Source organism: Mustela putorius, unplaced genomic scaffold (genome assembly GCF_011764305.1).
Source record: "Mustela putorius furo isolate JIRA1106 unplaced genomic scaffold, ASM1176430v1.1 tig00000275_pilon_pilon_pilon, whole genome shotgun sequence".
In the NCBI taxonomy this organism is placed as follows: domain Eukaryota; kingdom Metazoa; phylum Chordata; class Mammalia; order Carnivora; family Mustelidae; genus Mustela; species Mustela putorius.
In genome coordinates, this window is record NW_025421341.1 from 8,687,211 (window position 1) to 8,712,100 (window position 24,890).

Genomic DNA, 24,890 nt, shown 5'->3' on the forward strand with positions numbered 1-24,890 from the left:
TTCCTTTTGTTGCTTTACTGAGGGTAACTAGGTTTTACTTTTTAAAATATTATCGTAAAGTTAAATGTTTTTAGAGGAGGTAATCAAGAAATGAATTAAAATTTCCATTAGGTACTATATATTTCAGAAATCTTAAGCATATTATCTAAGAAAAGTAATTATTAATATATTTTATTTTAATTAAAAATGAAAGTGTTTTATAAACAGCTTTTTATAATGACATAATTTGTCAATTTATGTATATTATATATATTATATGTTATTTATCATCAAATATTCCTCTTATTGAAAACATATTCTGTTTTGCTATCCATTCAAAACTCTTCTTAGGCCATATTTAAAATTTGAAGTATTATGTGCAGTCCAGTCCATATGATTAACTGATGCTTTAAACTCCATTGGAACTTAGGTTTATTTGAATAAAAATGATTTATTAGATAATTAATAAAACATGTTGCCTTTAAATGATGTAGGTATGTTACGCAGTTTAATATTTCTGAGTATAATTTTTTTTTTTAATTTTACTCCCAGTTAAAAAGCAAAAAGAAAGAGAAGGAATTGGCAGATCAGACATCTATTGAAGAATTTGTGATCCATGCATTGGCATTTTGTGAGAGTTTATATGATCCATATCGGAATTGGAGGCATAGAATTTCAGGGTATGTCTTATAAATCATAATGTTCACTTATAACCTGAATGTCGGGGCCCCTGGGTGGCTAGGTGGGTTAGGCCTCTTCCTTTGCCTCAGGTCATGATCTCAGGGTCCTGGGATCGAGTCCCGCGTCGGGCTCTCTGCTCAGCGGGGAGCCTGCTTCCCCCCCCCCACCACTGCCTACCTCTCTGCCTACTTGTGATCAGTCAAAATAAATAAACTCTTAAAAAAAAAAACCTGATTAAAAAAAAAAAAAAAAAAACCTGAATGTCATAAATATATGTAATTCTTCAATGCAGGTCTTATTCCCTGTGAAAGAAGTATGTAAGGTGTGTATAAGATCCTTATCTTTATCTCTGAGATATAGAACCATGTTAGAAGTAATGAAATTTCCTATAAACTCTTGTTTTGGAATTCTAATAATCTGATAGGAAAATTTCAAAGCACAGTAACATCAAGTAGAGTGTACATATTTTTCAAGGAAAGTTCTCTGTTTTTTTAAGCTCATTTCATGGGATAAAAATGATTTTAACAATATTTTGTCTCTTAATTGTGAAGCTTGTGTCCACTACGGTCTGGTCAGGAAAACAGAAATCATACCAGGTATTTTATAAGATATAATAGAAGGAAATTGTTAAATAGGTATAGAGGACTCAAAGAGCCAGTAGGGATACTGATGTAATACAGAGATAGTGACTTCAGGAAGCAGCTACTTCCCTGGGGATATGGGACAAAAGGAAGAAACTGGAGTTACGAGCTATAAGTTTGGAGAAGAGCTCCTACAGTTGGGTCTCAGCCCTCTGTTGAAAGAGCATTGCTGGGGCGCCTGGGTGGCTCAGTGGGTTAAGCCGCTGCCTTCGGCTCAGGTCATGATCTCAGGGTCCTGGGATCGAGTCCCGCATCGGGCTCCCTGCTGAGCAGAGAGCCCGCTTCCCTCTCTCTCTCTCTCTCTGCCTGCCTCTCCATCTACTTGTGATTTCTCTCTGTCAAATAAATAAATAAAATATTAAAAAAAAAAAAAAAAAAAAGAAAGAGCATTGCTTAGCTGTGCGGGTATCACTGAGCAGCCGTGAGTAGGCTGGTGCTGGAATTACCAAAAATAACCTGAAGACAAAGAACCAGCTGTGAATGCTACAGTTAAGAACAGTTGGCTGATAAGAAAAGAAGGAATAAGAAATCAGTTTCTTTTTCACCCTTAGCCTTCCAGTCTCCGTTTAGTATGCACTATTGGTGAATCCCAACAGTGGAGTACCTGGAAAAAGAGAAGTATAGTTTGCAGAGTGCTTGTCACAGCATCACAAAGCAGATAGAATATAGGATGATGGGTTTGCAGCTTAGTGACAGTAGTATAAATACCAGTTTAGGGCTCACAGAGAAGAGTTTTGAACTCATATCTTTATTACCAGTGGACACAGAATAGGAAGAGTGGTATCATCAACTATAGTCAGGCTACTTTTTTAGGTCTCCCAAATCTGCTATGTTTTCAATCTCAAGATTTTTTGAGATTGGAAAATCTTGTTTTCAGTTTTTCCATTTTCATTTTTAATTTAATCAACCTCCTTATACCAGCACACTTCCTGCAACTTGTCGCTACTAAAATGTTTGGTGTTTATAGGCTTATTAGGGTCTCATACCCTCACTTTGAGTTGCCACCATTAGATAATGGTGAAGAAGTGATTAACTGAGAGAACATATATGTAAACTATATGGTGGTACTTTGTTCTGTGTAGTGATATTTTATTGAAATAACACATCCTATAGTTAAAGTAAGAAATAAAAAGTAGATATAAGAGGAATAATTACTGTAGTTATTAAATATAACAATCCTGGGGCACCTGGGTGGCTCAGTGGGTTAAGTCTCTGCCTTCGGCTCAGGTCATGATCTCAGGGTCCTGGGATCAAGCCCCACATCGGGCTCTCTGCTCAGCAGAGAGCCTGCTTCCTCCTCTCTCTCTGCCTGTCTCTTTGCCTACTTGTGATCTCTCTCTGTCAAATAAATAAATAAAATCTTAAAAAAAAAATAACAATCCTATCTACTTATATTTACACGGTCTTTCCTTTATATGTTGAAAGAAGTTGTCTTTATTAGGTTTCATCATAGAAACAGAACCAGTAGGGGGTGTGTGCGTGTGCTCGGGTGTATGCATGTGCTTGCGTGTGCACGCATGCATGTACACGCATAAAATGAGTTTTATTATAAGCAGTTGCTTCATGTGATTTTAGAGGCAGACCAGTCCAAATCTGCAATGTGGGCTCTCAGGTGTATGACCCAGGAAAGCCAAAGTACAGTTACAGTCTGAAAGCTGGCAGATAGAAAGCCAACGTTCTAGTTCTGGTCCAAATGTAGTCAGGCTGGAGACCCAGAACTGATGATGCAGATGAAGTCCAAAGACAGTCTGGTGGAGAACTCCCCCTTGCTTAGAGAGGCCAGTTTTTTTGTTCTGCTCAGTCTTTCCACTGACTAATTGAGCCATTTAGTATAGGGTAATCTCCTTGATCCATATTTGAGCAATTTGAATGTTGTATTTTTTTTTTTTTAAAGATTTTATTTGATAGAGAGACAGCGAGAGAGGGAACATAGCAAGAGGAGTAAGAGAGGTAGAAGCAGGCTTCCCGCTGAGCAGGGACCCCGATGTGGGGCTCCATCTCAGTATCCCGGGATCATGGCCTAAGCTGAAGGCGGATGCTTAATGACTGAGCCACCCAGGTGCCCCTGTATTTGACCAATTTAAATGTTAATCTCATCCAAAAACACCCTCCCAAGCTGACACATTAAATTAACCATCACATTGTCCTAATAATTTTCTTGACTGTTCATTAATGGGAAGTAAGTCATGACTTCTGAATGCTTCCTTGAATGCTTCCTTTTCTCCCCTTCCCCACCAGAGGAACAATATTGTGTTCAAAGAAATATTGCAATTTGAACCAGGGTTAAAAGGTGCTATCTAACAGGAGTCCTGCTTTAAAGAATAGATAAAAATAGTTTGTACTTATTATGTCAAAATACCAACATAAGCTGTACCTAGCTTTTGCTTACAGTGCACTTATGTTTTTGGAAATTCATGACTCTCAAATTTGTGTCAAGTAAACAGTTCTATTACCATTTACTTAGTATTGAATACTTCTTTTCTATTGAGCTTTAATATGTCTCTTTTCCCAGAGAGAAAGTGCTTTGAATTTTCCTTGACAAAGATGTTTTATCTGTCAGGATAAGACAGATGATGTTACAATAACAAACAAAGGGTTAGAATAACAAAGTTCTATTTCTTGTTCATGCTGTCTGCCATCTTTGGCAGGAAGCCCTCAGTCATCATAGTCCCTCAAGATCCTAAGCTAACAGAGGAGCAAGCATCTAAGGCTTTGCTAATTACCACTTGAGAAAAAAGAAAGCTCTGAAATGTCTCACATTAGCAATTTAATGCTCTCGGCTGGTCATGACACATCTTATTTTCATTCAGAACTCATTGGTCAGGATTAGTCCCACATCCCCATCTACTGCAGTGAAACCAAGAAGTTAGTTCTACTTTGACTAGAAGGGGTAGACATGGGAATCATTGGCAGACTGCACTGTCACTGCCTTTTGCCTCTGCTTGAGCACTGCTCATGACTCTTTGAAGATTGAAAGAGGCACATAACAGTGTTCATTTGTAGCCTTTCTACTCATTTATCACTATGGTTCTCAAAAAATCAGTGTTCTATTTTTTTTTTTTTCCGGAAAGACTTATAATATACAGAGGGGAGGGGTTCCTTCTTGGCTGCTGCTTTCCTCATTGCTGCCAGCACATAGCTTAACTTCTCTTTCCTCTTGGCACGGATGTGTGTTTGCACAATTTTCTTGATGAACTTGAGGGCGCCCTTGCCTTTAGAGACCTTGAATACTCCATGTCACACTGCTCATATGGGGTGAAGCCACATACCTCTTGGATCGAACGAACTTGGTGTGCCTTAGGTTGCTCACATTCTTTGTCATCTTGTGGCCCTTGTTGAGGCCCATTGGCCATAGGTAGTGGAGAGCCTTAGCTTCTTCTCCTCCATGGCTCCCTTGGTGGAAGCTAGTGTTCTCTCTATTTTTACATTGATGCTAGGGATTTCTTAAGGAAATTATATCTCTTCCTTTCATTCTTGCTACTTCCCCATCCTCTACCTCTGATCTGTCAGTAATGGCAAATCTAAGAAAATGTTTTAAGTTTTGAAATAATGACAGATAGTTTTTCTTTATAGATAGCAAGACGTATACAGAAAGAGGAACATGAGATCAGTCTGAAAATGACAGAGGAGAAGCTTTTGAAGGAATCTTAATAAGAACAAAATGAATTTAAAATTGGGGGAATGAGAGAAGATATAAAAAAGTCGATCTGACAACAACTTAAAACAAATAAAATTGGTAAATGAAAGCAAAAAACAACTTTTGAGAACCAAAAACAAGAAGATATTGAAATGCTATGGTGTAGAAAGAGAATTCTGCATAAATAAAGTAATAGGAAGAGGAACAAAGTAATGGATGAGTGGTGGCATTTGCTAACTGTGTCCAATATACATACCAGGAATTAGGCCGGAAGCTGTCCCCATATCTCTACAGGGCATAACAAATTTTGCTCTTAATAGTAGGAACTGCTTTAGAGGTAAACAGTATAGCAAGGGTTCAGACTTGGGTTTCTTTGACTTTGATAGGGAAATGAAACATACTACAAATAAATCATGGAATTAGGAAAAATCTGTAGCTCATGGGAGACCTATACAGGGGAGCTATAGCAATAACTTATATACTGATCTAATTCTGAAGTTAAGTGGAAACATGAAATGTATTTTCTTATGTATTATTTATGTTTGTTGCTTACTAAAACAACTAAAACAGATTAGAACGAATGTAAATTAGCATTATTCCAAATGCAGAGCCATTTAAAAGTATGTTTCTTAGGGTTCTTAGGGTGCCTGGGTGGCTTAGTTGGTTAAGTGTCCCAACTCTTGGTTTTGCCTCAGGTTGTGATCGTAGTACAGTCCTGGGATCTGTCCCTGCACTCTGTTGTCAGTGTATGGTGGAGTCTGCTTGAGGATTCTTTCTCCCTCTGACCCTCCCCCTGCTAGCGTGCTGTTGCTCTCTCTCAAATAAATCTTAAAAAAAAAAAAAAGATGAAATATATGGATTTTTTCATCTCTCCAGATGTAATTTGATTTAAGGAATAGATTTGATTAATCTATTAGCTCAATTTTGATTCTGTTTGTAGCATCTTACATATTTAGAAAGATTTTCTCAAGTGGAACTAGAATATATGTAGGGAAAGAATTCTTTCCTGAAAAGGCCTTATCATTCAAGAATTTTTTAAAAAATATATTTATTGAGTTTCTACTTTGTGCAGTATAAGTACAGTAGGACTTACTACCTGCCCAAAGAGAAAAACAATTTAATTAGACTAAATTATGCCCTAGGGCTCCTTCTGGCCAAATCTGGGACAATGTATATATGAAAATAAATAATTGCCATAAAGAACTATAAACAGGGCCACCTAGCTGGCTCAATCAATAGAGCATATAACTCTTGATCTTGGAGTCATGAATTTGTGCTCCACACTAGGTGTAGAGTTCACTTAAAAAAAAAAAAAAAGAATTATAAACCATTGGCGGGGGTGGGGGAGGAATTAATGAGTCCATACCAGTGATAGATGATAGCTAGGCAGGTGGGTGGGTGGGTGGATGATAGGTAGGTAGGGAGGTAAATAGATAGATAAAGGGAAAAGAGGATCTTGCTTATAGTAGAAGGCTAAGTGCCAATTAGTAAATGTATAGGGATTGTTGGAAGAAAATCTGCATTTTACACAAATTATAAGAAAGATGTGGATCAGGATGGTAAATCTAGGGAAAGTTTTGGTAAAGAGCATGATTTTTGCATGGTTTTAAAATGTTTTGCCACAGATTATTCATTGCAAAGGAAAAATTAGTAGTTATTTTGTATAGTACTGAATAGTACATTGACTGGATGATCAAAATTAGCATCAGTGACGAGCAGGTGGACATCTGTGCCTCCAACTGTGATGCTCTTAGAGGGACATATCATTGCTTTTATAGTATTCCTCCAAGAATGCATAATCTGAATCTAATTATATAGAAACATCAAGCAAACCCAAAATAAAGAATATTTTAATGAATAAAAGGAAGGAGTGTGGGACAGTATTCTTCAAAAATGTCCTAAAGGCTGTAGAAATGTTTCAGATTGAGAGAGGACAAAGAGACATGACAGCCAGATGAAATATCTGGACAGGAAGCTGTACTGAGAGGGGGAGAAAATGCTGCAAAGGATACTAATGGGTCAGTTAACAAAATGGGATTACAAATGGTAGATAAATGTTTTATTTTAATATTAAATGTATTAAAATTTAGAACTATACTGTTATTGTGTAAGACCATATCAGGTATTCACTAAAGTATTTAGAAGTAATATACCAAAATATACATAATTTCCCTTTAAATGTTCTGGAAAGTGCTATTTGTGGGAATGCATGTATATATAAATATGTGTCCTTTGTATAATAGGGAAAGGTGAACAAAAGAGAAAGGATTTGGGTAAAATTTTCATGATGAATGTGGGTGAGATATATTTGAAGTTACACAATTTTTATTCTTGCAACTTTTGCAAGAGCTTGAATTTATTTCCAGATTAAAACCTTAAGAGAAATAGTTATGTCTTAGGCATGATGGCAACATAAAAAAGAAGTACAAAGTAATTGACCAAGGGACACGAACTTAGAAAACTAAGATGCAAACATGTTTTACAACCCTCAGAAATTGGTATGTGTTAGCCTCTGCTAGGTGCCACGTGCTTGACCCAAATATCAAATAATAATTTAACAAGAAAGTACACTGTGATTTAAAAATAAGACTAAATTCATTTTTAGCTGTTCTGTCTTAACCTGTTGCAAATGTGTAGTACAAACTACTTATGTGTTACATATAATGGTTTTTACCCCTTTTATTCATGTTAGTATATTAAATTTCACTACAACAATAATGGTAATTAAAACATTTTTTTATTTTACTTTTTTAAGATTTTATTTATCTATTAGCGAGAGAGAGAGAAAGAGAGAACTGAAGCAGGGAGAGGGAGTAGACCCTTGCTGACCCAGGGAGCCTGATGTGGGACTAAATCTCAGGACTCTAAGATCATGACCTGCACCAAAGGCAGATTCTTTTTTGTTTTTTTTTTTTTAATTTTTTCAATTTATTTATTTTCAGCATAACAGTATTCATTATTTTTGCACCACACCCAGTGCTCCATGCAATCCGTGCCCTCTATAATACCCACCCCTTGGTACCCCAACCTCCCACACCCCCGCCACTTCAAACCCCTCAGATTGTTTTTCAGAGTCCATAGTCTCTTGTGATTCACCTCCCCTTCCAATTTACCCCAACTCCCTTCTCCTAACACTCCTTGTCCTCCGTGATATTTGTTATGCTCCACAAATAAGTGAAACCATATGATAATTGACTCTCTCTGCTTGACTTATTTCACTCAGCACAATCTCTTCCAGTCCCGTCCATGTTGCTACAAAAGTTGGGTATTCATCCTTTCTGATGGAGGCATCATACTCCATAGTGTATATGGACCACATCTTCCTTATCCATTCGTTCGTTGAAGGGCATCTTGGTTCTTTCCATAGTTTGGCGACCGTGGCCATTGCTGCTATAAACATTGGGGTACAGATGGCCCCTCTTTTCACGACATCTGTATCCTTGGGGTAAATACCCAGGAGTGCAATTCAAAGGCAGATTCTTAACCAACTGAGCTACCCCAGAACCCAGGAATTTTTTTAAATCACTTTTTTAAAGATTTTATTAGAGAGACCACAAGCAGGGGGAGCGGCAGAGAGAAAGGAAGAAGCAGGTTCCCTGTTCAGCAGGAAGCCCCACTGGGGCTTGATCCCAGAATCCTAGGATCATGACATGGGCCATCTGCCTTTGGCAGATGACTGAGCCACCCAGGTGCTCCATAATCGAAATTATTTATGTTCATATGTTATATCTAATATAGGGCCTTTAGAATAAGTCATTATTCACAAATTGCAGGAGTACATATTCATTATATTACTAAAGTAAGAATGTATATTGTTTGTAGTACAGGATATTTGGATAGGATATATCCAATCTGTTAGTTCATACTATAACTTATAATAAATATGCCAAATATAAACAATATAAGTAATCTTATGGAAAGACCTAACTAAAAGCTAAATCATCATTTTAATTTTTAAAAAAATTTTTATAAACATATAATGTATTTTTATCCCCAGGGGTACAGGTCTGTGAATTGCCAGGCTTATACACTTAACAGCACTCACCATAGCACATACCTTTCCCAATGTCCATAACCCCATCCCCCTCTTCTGACCCCCCTCCCCCCAAATTGTCATTTTAAAATTAATTTTTCTACCACATTAATTTTTTAAAGGCATGACTGAATTTTTAATTCGAAACTCTAGTAATATTTGCATTATCTTAAAGACATAAGGAAAATCTCAGTACTGGTTTTAATTAAATAGAAAGATCCAATAATATTCTAGGATATTATGTTTGAATTTAAGATAAACACAAAATATGATAATTCTTCTGCCTTCTCCACAATGGAAATAGACACAGATTTGGGGGCACCTGGGTGGCTCAGTTGGGTTAAGTATATGCCTTCAACTTAGGTCATGATCCCACTGGGGTCCTGGGATCAAGTACCACATCAGGCTCCCTGCTCAGTGGGGAACCTGGTTTTCCCTCTGCCTGACGCTCGCCATGCTTGTGTGCACACACTTTCTCCATGTCAAATAAATAAAATCTTAAAAAAAAAAAAAGAGGGAGTAGGCAGAGATTTGGAAAGCATTGTAGCAAATGCTGCCTAATACAATTTCTAGTGAATCTGAATATTAGATCTGGATTTTAGTACTCTTTATTCTGTCATTATTGACCAGCTGTGTCTATCTTATTTGACTTATTATGTCGCCAATGGACTTTTCTTTCTAGCTTTAAGAAAACAATTTTAATATCTCTTGTGGTTGTCAAAAAGAAGTCCTCTTAATCTGTTGCTTTATCAGTAGATCATATTTAGACATATAGAAGTTCTTTGTGGCTGTTTTTCAAATACTTTCCTTTTTTGTTGGGTTTACGTAATAACATTAAGAGTTTTTTTCAGGGTATGAAAAAAGTGTCTCAGTTCTTTGTTTTTTGTTTAGTTTACTGCAGTCCGCTAGTCAGATGTATCATTTTAACAGTAGCTTTTATTTCCCAATCCCCCATGCTCATTTAAGAGACTCATTTTGTGTTGAAATGGAATGATCTTGGTAAAAGCACATGATAACTTGTGTGCCTTACCAAAGTCTATCGAAATATTTCAGCTATCAGAACTACTGGAATTGTCATTAAAAACCAAAATAATTCCCGGGTACCTGGGTGGCTCAGTCAGTTAAGCATCTCCCTTTGGCTCAGGTCATGATTTCAGGGTCTGGGATCAAGCCCTGCATCTGGTCCCTGCTCAGCAGGGAGCTTGCTTTTCCCTCTCCTTCAGCCCTTCCCTCCCCTCCAGACCCACTCATGCTTGCTCTGCTTTCACTCTGTCAAATAAAAAATAAAATCCTTAAAAAAAATAATCCCAGCCCATACTAGATCTACATTAATTTAAAATGGAAGAAGGCAGTGGAATAGGTTCTTTGTATTCAGATAAAGTTTCAAAAAGTGGCAGAGTGGTGTGATTTCTGATCAGTTTTATTTGCCCTGTGATAATAAGTTATAGACTTAGGTGTCAAATTAGCAGTATTGCTGAAAAACTATTTTTACAGATTGGAAGTTTTTAAATGCCTAGCTCCTTTTTCTGTTTCTAGTTGTTTGGTGACTTAACCTGGCTTCTTGTTTCACCATTAAGCATTTAGAATTTTTTTTCTTAATTCAAAAGAAGAAATCTCTCATTGGTGAGCATTTAAATTGTAGGCCAGACTTTGTTTTTAAAATTATCTCAATCCTAGAGGTGTATTGTTCAGTATATACATAAAGTAATACATTAAATTTATTTTATAGTTGTTTCTGTAATTATGCCATCTCTACTCACCATGGTTATAATTTGGTATTAACTTCTTTTTAATGACAGACGAATCCTTAGTACTGTGGAAAAGAGCAGACAGAAATATAAACCAGCTTCTCTCACAGTGGAGTTTGTCCCTTTCTTTTATCGTAAGTATCGATCCTAATTTCTCATTGATTTTGATGTTATTCTGATTATTCTTTATATTCTTATTCTGATTCTACTTGATTCATCTTTGTGTATTTGTAAACTAAAGATTATAAGAACCTATCACTGGAGTACTTGATTCATACTTTGCTATGATTATTGTTCTTCCTCTAGTTTATTGTTCTGAAAGTGTTTTTATTTTGAGAAGAGCTTAATATTGTAATGACTGTAGTATAGGCCTTCTGAATTTTTACTGAAATAAATGTAAGAGTAGCATGGGGGCCCAGCTTGTGCATGGCCACTGCCGGGAAGCCTGAGGCCAGGGCCTCCTGCCCAGGCACTACAGAGCTGGGCTGTGAGCTGGTGGTGGACTCATGGATGAGGCCTCCCTTTTGCCAGTTGGGGCTCAATAGAGCTGAGTGCAGCCTGGGCCCAGGCCACATTTGGGATAGGGGGCTAACAGGCCTACTCACCCCACAGGTGGATGGCGTAGGGGTGATGGTGATGGACACCCTAGAGGAAGAGAGCTTTGCACTGTCCTTTTCCACCTCTGATACAGAATTTGATGCTGTGGTTGGATTTTATTATCATGGATGAAGAATTCCCATTATTAAAGGAAATTTTTATAGACAGGCACTCCTACCTGTTTGTAATGAGTATATGTCTTTGGTAGAAAAGTATATTGAAGAACATCTGCTAGAGCAGATTCCTGGATTTAACATGTGACTCGCACAGCGTCTTTCTAGCACTGCGAAGATGAAGTAGCTCGTGATATATTGGGCATGCTGTTCATGTTTACAGCTTTTCTGGCTTTTTAAAAGAAATGTTTCTGGGTTATAGAGCAGAAAAAGACGGCTGGGGACTGGGTTTAAGGAGCAATTTAGTGGTGACTTTGTGATGCAACTCATCTTTATCAGCTTCCCAGACAGATCTGAGGCCCTAGGGCACATCTCTAGGCAGGGTGATCATTGTGGGTGTGCCAGCCCATTAGACTGGGGGAGGCTAAAGCTAACGGGACAGAAGAATACATCTTAGAAAGAATGACTCTGTTTTGCAACTGTTCATTAATGTTAAGTATTGTTGGGTTGAAAAGAAAATTACCTGACCCTCCTGGGACCTGTTTCTCCCGTAACACCTTCTTGTATTCAGTGACCGTGTTACTCCTCCCTGTAGTAGACACCTTTCTCAGGACTTTTGAGTCACGCTCAAAGGCCAGCATTCCACCTGGGGGCCTCTTCCCCATTGTACATGTTGGTGTCAGTGTTTTTCACCATCACCAACCTTCTTTGGCCCAACAGGCTTTGCATGTCCCAACAGGCATTTTGTACACTCCGGTTTTTATATGTATCAGAATTTTAATCCTGCAGTCTCACTGGGGTTTTTGACTGGGAGTATTTATCCAGGCCATTAAGCCAGCTGATCATCCTGAAATTTCTGAAGCTTCTCCTGTAACAGTTAGTCTTGGCTAAAGAATCAAGTGAGGGAGGTGGGCCTTTACTCAAAAGCTACACGTGAAGATAAGTTTGTAGTCTTATATTTACAATCCTTGTGTCACTGTCTTCTGCTGGTCCTGATGTAGTTCCACTGTTAATTGAACTCATTGTAAGCATTTTGAAAAAAATGTTTTTATAGATGAATACTCAGGCTAACGTAGTAGATGTAATCTTAGAACTTCCATGATCACCCACTTGAAGATCAAATTAATATATGCTGTGTGCTTTTTAGTTATTAGTACTATGAAAGCAAAAATGCTTTCTGCCTTGGTGTTTCTATGTTAATAAGCACCAGTAAATGTATACTTCTGCTGGAGGTAAGTTAAAAGGTATCCTTTTCTTATAGCACGTTAAGTGTTTGTGTAGGTTTGCTAAAACCCTTGCTGTATAAACAGGTTCATTAGGTTTTCTGTTGAGGTAAGGAATTCCTTCTTCCTGTCAAAATCTACCAAGATGGTTTCCATGGGTGTAGCCAGGTCAGCATGAGTAGGATACAGCAAACAGCTTTACTGTTCATCTATTTGCTTTGATTCAGTTCAGTGTTTGAAAGAACATTACTGACCAGAAAACATGATGTCATATCTCCAGAAAGAAGAACATAGTTGTTGAATTCCTGATGTGTTCTCCTTCTTTCTCTAGCCATACACACACACACCCCCATACCCATATGTGTATATATGTATATAAATTTTCTGCTTATTAATTTTTAAACCTTTTTATTTATTTATTAAACCTTTTTATTTATTTATTTTTTAAGATTTTATTTATTCATTTGTCAGAGAGAGTGAGCACAGGCAGACAGAGTGGCAGGCAGAGGCAGAGGGAGAAGCAGGCTCCCCACTGAGCAAGGAACCCCATGCGGGACTCGATCCCAGGATGCTGGGATCATGACCTGAGCTGAAGGCAGCCGCTCAACCAACTGAGCCACCCAGGCATCCCTTATTAAACCTTTTTAAAGTAAAAATTCTTTACTGAATTTTCACTTGACTGTTTTGATTTTAAAGGATGATCTATAGGTTATGTGTTTTTTAATGTGTTTTCACTTAGTTACGTGAGTTAAAAAAATAAAAAAAACACCTTAGGAGTAACAGGAAGACATTAGGAGAAGGAAAGGAAAAGTGAATTGCGGGAAATTGGAGGGGGAGACGAAGCATGAGAATGTTGGGTCCCCCAATAATGGGTCAAAGGAGCGAGACTGATACAAAGCGAAGGTCAAGCAAAGCTTTATTTCACGCCAAGCATCAAGAATCAAACCGACCGTCAAACAGACTGGTCGGGCCGTCCCTTATAGAAAGGGCGACCTCTCTCTTCTTTACAGACGAGCTTTTAAGGGCAAAGGCCATGTGGTTGGGCCTGGCCACGCACTCGTGACCAATGAGATTGTAACACAGAGAAAGCTGTACAGTGCTGTACAGTCCTGCTAGGTCACACATAAGTGACCAATTGAATTACAGTTTACCCTATAGTAGCTATTTGAACTAGCCTATCACCTTAGTCAGAATTGGCACCCAAAAGACGGGCAAAAGGCGGGGCCCACACTCCTTGGTAGCTCTGGAGACAGTATGCATGCTTTACTGATTGGATGTCTCCACCTGACCCGACTCATCCCTGCATTCGGGCTGTTATCTCCACCTGACCTGACCCACACTTGTATTTGGGCTTTGTTACCGGAGACTGGTTTCCCAGACTTGCTTTTTTTTTTTTTTAAGATTTTTATTTATTTGTCAGAGAGAGAGAGCGCGCGCGAGAGCGAGCATAGGCAGACAGAGTGGAAGGCAGAGTCAGAGAAAGAAACAGGCTCCCCGCGGAGCAAGGAGCCCGATGTGGGACTCAATCCCAAGACGCTGGGTTCATGACCTGAGCCGAAGGCAGCTGCTTAACCAACTGAGCCACCCAGGCGTCCCCCAGACTTGCTTTTAAGTAAGCTCCTGGGTCAGTTTAAGTTTTACTGCATAAGCAATAAAATGGCTGTTCAACCGGGGTGGGGCCACTCTAGCTGAATAGGCCCTTTACAGAGACTGTGGATTCTGAGAAAAAAACTGCTGAGGGTTTTGCAAGAGAGGGTTTGGGTGGGGGGGAAAGGTGAGCCTGGTGGTGGGTATTAAGGAGGGCATGTATTGCATGGAGCATTGGGTGTGGTGCATGAACAGTGAATCTTGGAACACTGAAAAAATTAAATAAAAAAATTAAAAATTAAATAATCAAACTAAAAAAAACTTAGAAGAGATTTGGCTATTATAGGTGTGATCTATGTGGATTTAATTTTTTTTCTTAAAAAATGGTTATGCTTTAGTCAAGAATATGGAAAATATTGCAGAATATATACAAGGAATACCTTGTGTTTCCTACTCTCATTTGTCAGATCTTGCCGTAACATTTGGCCATATTTGCTTTAGTTCTCTTTTCTTTTTTTCCTAAGAATTTAAAACAAAACAGAAATAGCTCTTTTTTTTTTTTTTTTTTTTTTTTTTTTTGCTTTTGTCGATTGGAAATGAATATACACACATTAAAGGTATGATTTTTTAAAAGAGAGAGAGAAATAGTGCTTTGTTTGAGTGCCTGGTGAAGATGATTGCAGTGCCCACTCTGTTTGACCACCAGTAGTAATATTGGCTTCAGCTAGATAATCAAAATAGGCTGATTTCTGGATTCTATTTTTTTGTTCCACATAGCTGCCCTTATGATATTACCACACTATATTGATTGTTGTGACTTTATGCTAAATCTTGAAATCATGAAGTCCTCTAACTTTGTTTTTCTTCAAAAATTTTTTGGCTGTTCTGGACCCTTTACATTTTTATATGCATTTTAGAAACCAGTTTTTAAATGTTTTTTTACAAAAACGCCTGCTGATATATTTGGGATTGTATTGCATCTAGGAACTGTTTTAGGAGAATTGACATCTTGAGAATACTGAGACTTCTAGTGCATGAATCTGATAATCTCATTATTTGTTACTTATTTCTTCAATCAATATTTTATAGTTTGCAGAATATAGATTGTGCACATATTTTGATAGTTTATCCCAAAGAAGTTATCACAGGTACTTAGAAATGTGAAGTCTTTAAAATAAACTATTGTAGATTTTATAAAAGGTGAGTTTCATTTTCATTTCCTATCTTTAATAATGACATTTCCCTTTTTACCCATAGTAATATTCCTTGCCTTACCTTGATAATATTTCTTGACTGTTTTGTCAGATACTGACATAGCCCCTCCAGCATTCTTATGATTAACGGTTTACATGGTATATCTTTTTATATCCTGTACATATTTTCTGTGTGTCTCCTGTGGCTGATTAGAACTCTTGTCTTCTTGCAGCTCTGTGTAAAATCTCACAGTTACTCAGCTTAAAACTTCTTGCTAGGTTTTTTCCTGCCTTGTGGGATTTCACAGTATCATATAAGATTGATACTTTGACTCAAAGTGAGTCCTACTAATATTTCTGGAGTGCTTTCTCTTTATACCTTCCACTCCTGTACTGCATGCCTAGGCCTTCTCAAACGTTTCATCTGCCTCCTAACTCAGCAAAGAGTCATCTTCCTTTAGGTTTTCCCTTTTCTGTGCAGTTGTTCTGAGTGTATGTACAGCAGGAAGCTGAGATAATCATTGAGCTTATTTGTTTCTCTTGAGAGAAGGAAAGTTTCTAGAGTGCATTGATTTCTACCTATATTGTCTAATTTTCTAGTTATTTCTAGGAGGAAGCCATGGATAGTGACAGTTATTCCAGCATAGCTGGAATCATTTAATTTTTTAAATGTAGTTTTCTGTCAGTGTATTTACCTCAAAGCTGTTTGTTTTTGGTAATGTTTATTATGTATAAAATTGAAATAATTCTGTTGTTACACCTTGTCTATGATATATACAAAAAATATTCATTACTGGGTTATTAGACTATCAAAATGAAGAGGAAAATCATAAAAGTTTATCAGTAAAGAACTGGTTAAGTAAATTAAGGTACATCATTGTATTGGTCATAAAAATGAATAAGGAAGATAAAATATGTAAGATACCCAGTATATATTAGTGTTAAAAACAGAAAACATGATGCAGTGGTATATATACTTTTTTTTTTTTTAAGGTGTGGGGAGCATGGTATATTGAGGAATAGGTTTGGGGGAGACTTACTTTTGGTCACAGTTGTTTCATGCTGTTTTAATTATTCTTTGTCATGTGCATGTATAACCTTTTGAAAACAATAAAATACTTTATAATATTAAAAGAAAGGTTATTTTTGGTACCAGAACTTTAGAATGTTTGCCTTGGAATAAACCCAGGAAATCTTTTCATCCAATTATTCCAATTTTATAGTTGAATAATTATTGTCAATTATACTAATAATAAGAGGAAGTAGTAGTAGCAAAAAAACACATCTAATTTAATGTCAGATTTCAGTTAGCTTCTAGCCTTGTCACTTAGCAGCTCTGTAACTTTAAGACCTTTTACTTGCTCATTTATAAATAAGGGCAAAACATCCTCACATGGAGTATTATGAGAATTAAATGAGATAACATAACTAATCTAAACTACTACCTGGTAGATGGTTTCTGTTTTCCTTTATTATGAGAAAATGCGTATCAACCTTGCCTTTTAAGGAATTTTAGCCTTTTAATAGTTTTTAATGTTTCAGTGTCAGACATTCCTTAGAGATAAGTCATACTGTGAAGGAGAAATCTTACGTGTTTTATTTGTGTATTATATTCACAGAATGTTTTCAGGAAAGTGAACATCTCAAGGAAAGTCTCAAGTGTTGCTTATTGCACCTCTTTGGAGCCATTGTGGCCGGTGGGCAGGTGAGGAAAGTGTTGAAAGTTAATATTTTAAAAAATAGTTAACAGTGCAAAAAGTTTTCTGTGGATTATTTTTTTTTTAATTTTTATTTATTTATTTGACAGAGAGAGATCACAAGTAGGCAGAGAGGCAGGCAGAGGAGAGGGAGAAGCAGGCTCCCTGCTGAGCAGAGGGCCCAATGCGGGGCTTGATCCCAGGACCCTGGGATTATGACCTGAGCCAAAGGCAGATGCCTAACCCACTGAGGCACCCAGGCACCCCGATTTCCGTGGATTATTTAATTTATTCTTTGATCTTTTATAATTTCATGAACCACACAGATATTTTTCCGAGTTTATAGCTTGTTTAAAACTAATCTTTTATTTAAAACGTCTTTAAAAACCTAATAATATTAGCACTAACAATAAAATTGCTAAATAAATAACCATATTTAACAATATTTTATTGTAAGTTCTTAGTTGTGTTGACTTTAGCTATTAGTTCTTACCTTAAATAAATAAAATCACTGCTTGTTATGCTACATGATGAAATCAAACTCAAAATTAAGTATATCTGAGTTAACCACTCTTCTGTCTATGTAATTTCTAAATGCATATATACAAGGTTTATGTGCTTTTTTTTTTTTTTCAACAAACCCAACCAGCTTTTTATTACTCATAAGAAAGAAATTTTAGTAATACTTACTTCTTTATTTTTGAAGGTGAGTATCTTATAAGTTGTCTGTGGTAAACTTTGAGTATAAGTACTCGTTGAAATAGAATTATAGTTCAGAAAGAACTTCCTCTATGTTTTCTTTAAGTACATAGTTTAGATCAGAAGTTTCTAACCCCTTTGGTCCTGCATAAAGCCCTTTGTTGGAATATTTCAAATGCATGCAATAAAATACATAAGATTGGAAAAGAAACTAGTTATGCTAAAATGCAGGTACTAAAATATTAAAATAAGTTTGTAACATAGTATTGTGTTTTTATAACACACTAAAGAGATAGAGCAGCAAGTCTAGTAATAAATGTGATTTCATAAAAAAGACAAACATGATGTTTCAAGACATTGCAACAACTATAAAAGATGAAAATATATAGGATTTCTTTTGGTTAACAAAATTTCTGATATTGCTAATAATAGTATTTGGGTTTCCTAGAAGCCTACCTTTCTTTTTCCTCTTCACTCTAGTAGAAGAGTCTTTTTTTGTGAGGGGGATAATGACTAGAATCTTACTTTTCAGTTTGTTTGCTTTGTCACCTTCCTTTATTAGTTGATAATCTTCTTTTGCATCAGTATCTACTCATTTCCATCATTTCTCTGCTACTAAAAATAAGAATTAACAAGTATACATGAATAAAATTGGAAATGACGTTGTTTTTGACTAGTGGAGAAGCTGGTTGGATCCCGTTACCATTTTGAACACAGAGACTTGTTTTTGTTAGTGCCTAGGGGTTATCAAGCCTTGAGAGACCTCCTGTAATTAAAACTCACATAGAAATCAAGAGACCTTCAGTAATTAAAACTCACACAGAAATCAAGTAGATACTTGAAGCCCAATTTATTATTTTATATAGTAAAAATACTCAAAATCCTTATAATCAGGTTATATAGCTGTACTTGTAGCTATTTTGAGGTCAGAAGTTTATTTATTGAATATAGAGTAAGTACAGGGATATTTAGAGAGATGTTTAGATGAATTGAATATTTAAAGGTGTAAATGGCAGGAAAATTGAATGGTATTGGCAAGTTCTAAGTCCTTTCACTCCTAAATGGCAGGAAAATTGAAGTCCTGTGACTGGTCTCCCTTCTCCAAGCATCATGCCTGGACTTCCCGTTGACATAGGTGTTGTTTTGCATTATGTTAAGAGGATAAGCTTTAGAGACAGACTGACAGAGGTTTGAATCCCATGTCTGTCTCTCGTAGTGTGACCTTGGATAAACTATTTACTCTTGTGTGTTTTAGTTTCTTTCTTTACATGTGTTTTAGTTTCTTTATAATAAGAAAACAGTAACAATTACAAGATAGTCATAAGGACCAAATGACACATGATATATGTAAAGTGCTTCTAAGCGCTCAGTAAGTCACAGATCTATCAGATTTGTGATTCCCATAATTAGTAGTAAATACTAAAACTAGAACAGCTTAAGTTAGAATTTTTACCTTTTTCCTTCATAAAAAAATAAAGTAGCAGGAAGTAGTCCAGAGTTAATCTGGTGGCTCTGGGATCTTCAGAGGATCCAAGTTCCTTCTGAATGTCAACTTGTTATTATTTCTTTTGCTACATGCTTAGCTTCAGAGTTCTAACCATTTGCATTTGCACTTTGGGCACAAAAATGGAGGGGGAGATGAGGAGGGAGACTAATGGCACGGGCCAGCTATCTTTAAAGGAGACGCTGAAAGCTGACACTCATCTTTTTTAATCTCATTTGGCAAACTCCATGAGATAACTGCAAACAAGGGAAATACGTCCAAATAATAACTTCGATTAAAAAAAAAACAAACAAAACTTGCTTCCTCAGCCTCTTTGGCCACAAGGGAGGTTAGGAAATGTAATCTTTATTTCTGCTAGCCTCTTGTCCACCAAAACATCAGGGATGCTTTTAATAAGGAAGTGGAGGAAAATGGATGTTGGATGCTCTGTGGACAGTTTCTTCCATTGTAGCCCTTGTTACCGCTATTATTTATTATATTGATAATAATAAGCTCTAATGGCCTAAGTGCTGTTACTTTCAGATGATTTTGCATCATTATGTTTGGATTCATTCTATATCAATTTAACAGTTTTAGGCAATATATATTATTTCTAAGTTTAATGGATCACCTTGAATAGCTACCAGTTATTTAGAATTTCAGAAATATGTTTGTAGAACCAGAATCAAGCCAGTCCTCTTATATCTCTATGTCATTTGGGATGAATTTGCTATAACCAACATAAAACCCTAGAGGAGCTCAGCCAAATTGAGAATTTTGGATTTTTTTTGTTTGTTTGTTTGCATTAGAAATCTAGATGTAGGCAGTTCTGGGCTGGTACAGCAGCTCCATGGTATTGGCAAGGACTAAGTCCTTTCACATTCCTCTTCTTGCTCTCTTTAGCCTGTTACTTTAGTTCTTGGGTTTGTTTCTTCATGACTTAAAGGTGGCTCCAAACATGGAATCTGCATTCTAGGCAGGCAAAAGATGAAAAGGCCAAGAGCAAAGGGTCCTTCTGTTTTTATCTGTCAAGTTGTATTTCCTTCATATTCTACTAGCATATATTCTTGACCAGAACTATGACCCATGGCTACCCCAAGCTGTAAGGGAGGTTGGTAAACAAGTTTTCTATGTAGGCAGATTGCTACCGGAATAAAAATGAAAATCTAGTAATCTAGCAAGGAAATGAAAACTTAATATACATAAAAACTAGCAATGTCTATCAGGTATGCGCTTAAAATTTTTTATGTTGATTTATTAAAAGAAAAAGTCTGCAGGGTCTCCTGGGTGGCTCATTCATGAAGCGTCTGCCTTCAGCTTGGGTCATGATCCTGGGGTCCCGGGATTGAGCCCCGCATCAGGCTCCCTGCTCAGGGGGAAGCCTGCTTCTGCCTCTCCCACTCCCCTTGCTTGAGTTCCCTCTCTCGCTGTCTGTCAAATAAATAAAATCCTTTAAAAAAGAAAAGAAAGTCTGCAGATTTATTAAACTTTATTTTTACAAACATCCAGAACTTCAGTTTGGTTTGGGTTTCATGTTTATTATCTTTCATGTTTCAGAGGAATGCTTTGCAAGCAATTTCTCCAGCCACCATGGAAGTTCTCATGAGAGTTTTGGCAGATTGTGATTCCTGGGAGGATGGAAATCCTGAAGAAGTGGGTAGGAAGATAGAACTTACTCTGAAGTGCCTTACAGAAGTGGTCCATATCCTTCTCACTAGCAGCTCGGATCAACGTCAGGTGGAAACCAGCACTATTTTAGAGAACTATTTTAAATTGCTAAATTCAGATCATTCAGCTTTACCTAATCAAAGGAGATCCAGACAGTGGGAAAGCCGGTTCATAGCTCTGCAGATCAAAATGTTGAGTAAGTATTACATAAAATTTATTATACTCCATTTTCTCTGAGTCTGTTTTTTTAGACTTATTTGAAATTCAAGGCTGTCATATAGAAGTATTGATTGTTTAATTCACCTATTATGTAACTTGAGATTATGACTTTAAAATAATTAACATGGAATCAATTTGTTTGTAGCATCTTTGCTTTAACGAAATTGAGCCTCTATTGTTTTTTGAAAGTGTATTCCATTAAAAGCATCACTGTTAAAAAGAAAGCCAGCTATTATTTTCAAATTCTAGGAAAAGTAAGTTTCTAGGAGATGGCATTTGTGTTGTCTAACTTATGGCAAGAGTAACATATGGCAATATTATGTGTCCTTCTATAAATCTCTGTAGATGTCACTTTAACATCTATCCTTTCTTCAGAGGGTCTCTATTTGGTTTTTCTCAGAGCCCCTATGTATGTGTGTCTTGTTTCTCTGCCCTCTCTTTGTTTTCTTGGTTTTTCTCTGTAAGCACTTTCATCAGTATATGTGATTTCTTACTGCATTCCCCTGTTAGATTGATAGTACAAGTATTATTAATTGAGTTTCTTTTCATAGAAATAAAATATTTTCATTACGGCTGTACTAGGAAATTTGGATAAGAAGTTTTTTATATTCTACAACCTAGACATAACCGACATTAATGGTTTATTATACAGCTCTAGAGACTTAAAAACATGGTTGTACGAGGGTGTGTGTGGTATCCAACTTAAAAATATTGGACATCAAAATCTTGGTGAAACTTGATCAGTGCACAACAAGAGACTTTGTTTCTGTAAGAAAATAAGATTCCTTTTATCTAGTTTCTGTTCTCTTATAAAACATGTTTTATAATTGTATAAATTACAACTTTCTAAGAAAGTTTGAGTCTCTATTGAATGGACTTCTTATTTATTAAGGACTATTGTATTATTTATGCCAGTTATCCCTTGATTTCTGAATGACAGTATCTGTTCAGTAGGAAACAAGAGCAAACCATCATGAATGGATTGAATCCCTAAGTCTTATTTTCTGGCCACATGCTAATTTTATACTGTATAAATGAGACTGTTGCAGAATATAACTAACTAGGTGTTGCTTATTAATAGCGAGTTGGAAACCACAGTTAGTTATACTTGAGCATTATAATGGAAGAATAACTGTAATCTTTGGGAAATATGTATCACTCTTATGTAGAAAAACAAATATTTTTAATAATAAAACTAAAAAAATATTCATTTTCTTAATAAGTAATAAGTAGGTTTTTTTTCCAATCTCCATCCCTATTTCTTCCAATTCATTTTACATCTGTCTGTCACTGAAAAGCCTAAATTAAAAATATGGCCAGAGGGAAATGTTTCTGTGATCCCAAATTTTCCACTATATAAATCGATGATTTTGTTTTTATTTTCCTAGATACCATCACAGCCATGTTAGATTGCACCGATAGGCCTGTTCTTCAGGCCATATTTCTTAATAGTAATTGCTTTGAACATCTCATACGACTGCTGCAGAATTGCAAGGTATTTTTCTATTATTATTGTCTTTCACTTTAAAAAGCTATTATTTTGTTTATGCTCTGATTCAAATTTAAGCATATTACTAATTTTCTTTTTTTGATTATGGTAAAATATAAAATTTACCATCTTAACTATGTTTAAGTGTATCAGTCAGTGGTATTGAACGCATTCACACTGTTGTGCAGCTGTCACCACCTTCCATTCTCTATAACCCTCTACGTCTTATGGAACTGAAACTCTATACACATTAAACAGTTCCTCATTCTCCCCTCTCCCCAACCCCTGGCTACCTCCATTAAACTTTCTGTCTCTATGATTTTTAGTTACTCTAAATACCTCATGTAAGTAGAGTCATATAGTATTTCTATTTTTGTGACTGACTTATTTCCCTTAGCATTATGGCCTCAAGATTCATCCATGTTGTGGCATATTGCAGAATTTTCCTTTTTTAGGCTGAACAATATTCCACTGTGCCTACATACCACATTTTGTTTACCTAGTCATGTGTTAATGGACTTTTGTATTGATTATACCTTTTGGCTATTTTGGATAATGCTGCTGTGATCCTGAATATACCCATATCTCTTTAAGTCCCTGCTTTTGTTCTTCTGGATATATTCCAGAAATGAGATTGCTGGATCATATAGTAATTAAATTTTTAGTATTTTGAGGAACCACCTCACTGTTCTCCGCAATGGTTGTGCCATTTTACATTCCTGTGAACAATGCACAAGGGTTATAATTTTTTACTCTCTCCTTGACAGTTACTTTCTTCTTTCTGATGATCTCTAATTCTAATGGGTATGAAGTGGTATCTCATTGTGATTTTAATTTGCCCTTAATGATTAGTTATACTGAGCATCTTTTCATATGCTTATTTGCTATTTGTATAGGTTCTTTGGAGAAATGTTTATGCAAGTTCTTTGTGCATTTTTTAATTGGGTTGTTTGTTTTTGTTGTTGAGTTTTAAAGTCTTTTGTTGTACATTGTTAAAATTTGGTGTGAGCATTTGATGTATATAATTTTGTGCTTTTGTTTGATGTAAGATGATTTTGTTGCATTTTCCTGTGTATGATTTAAATACCTATATAATATTAAGTAGATATGCCATAATGTACCTATTTCCTGTAGCAGATACTCAACTTAATTTCCAACTTTGTTGCTGTTACATAACTCCTTCAAGTTCATAGACTAGAATTCTATTTCTAGTAGAATTTCTAGGTCAAAGGGCATAATGTGCTTTTTTAAAGTTAGGGAACATTGTATAGAAACAATTTGTAAATAATTGAGGATTATGGAAAAGTAAGAAAATAGAAATACTGTTAATGTTCTTGGTATATACTGCCAATTTGCTATTATTTTTCTTTTTTATTAGTTTACACTTATAGCAGATTTGTGTGTATGTAATAATATCTGATTATTATATTTTCATAAATTTCAAGATGGTAAAAGAAATTTTTTAGAGTGCTTCTTGAAAAGCCTTTGAAAATGGAACTACTTCAAAGAGCTTTTACTTTTCTGTTTGAGATAATCTTTTCATGGAATCTGTGCTGAAAAAACTAGGGTTTGATCCTGATTTTGTGCAGATATCCCAAAAGGAGGATTTTAATATCAGCCCCTCAAATTTTTCCACACTGTTAGGAGAGAGATAAATGAAAGCATTTATGTCACTATGTTGTTCTTAGCTTTCAGTGAAAAGTTAAGAAATGTCATTTTAAAAATAAGGAATATAAAACCAAAAAAACAATAGAGCAAATCAACCAAACTAGGAGCTGGTTCTTTGAAAGAATTAATAAAATTGATAAACCCCTGGCCAGACTCATCAAAAAGAAAAGAGAAAGGACCCAAATAAATAAAATCATGAATGAAAGAGGAGAGATCACAACTAACACCAAAGAAATACAAACTATTATAAGAACATACTATGAGCAACTCTACTCCAACAAATTTGACAATCTGGAAGAAATGGATGCATTCCTAGAAACCTATAAACTACTACAACTGAACCAGGAAGAAATAAAAAGCCTGAACAGATCCATAACCAGTAAGGAGATTGAAACAGTCATTAAAAAACTCCAAAAAAACAAAATGCCAGGGCCAGACGGCTTCCCGGGGGAATTCTACCAAACATTTAAAGAAGAACTAATTCCTATTCTCCTGAAACTGTTCCAAAAAATAGAAATGGAAGGAAAACTTCCCA

At 36.1% G+C, this 24,890-nt stretch overlaps 1 protein-coding gene and 2 pseudogenes across 8 annotated transcripts in view; 2 read left to right on the plus strand and 1 right to left on the minus strand.

Annotated features, from left to right (window-relative positions):
- The window catches only part of NBEAL1 (neurobeachin like 1), a 197,893-nt gene that overhangs the window by 46,379 nt on the left and 126,624 nt on the right, over nucleotides 1-24,890 (plus strand). For all 8 annotated transcript variants that reach the window (XM_004764194.3, XM_045078587.1, XM_045078588.1 and 5 more), the window contains exons 6-10: nucleotides 532-659; nucleotides 10,771-10,853; nucleotides 17,052-17,137; nucleotides 20,869-21,175; nucleotides 22,587-22,693. In XM_004764194.3, coding sequence (XP_004764251.1) covers nucleotides 532-659; nucleotides 10,771-10,853; nucleotides 17,052-17,137; nucleotides 20,869-21,175; nucleotides 22,587-22,693 — 711 coding nt within the window. The remainder of the gene's footprint in view (nucleotides 1-531; nucleotides 660-10,770; nucleotides 10,854-17,051; nucleotides 17,138-20,868; nucleotides 21,176-22,586; nucleotides 22,694-24,890) is intronic.
- Nucleotides 4,341-4,647, minus strand: LOC123391671 (annotated as a pseudogene).
- LOC123391648 lies at nucleotides 10,866-13,003 on the plus strand (annotated as a pseudogene).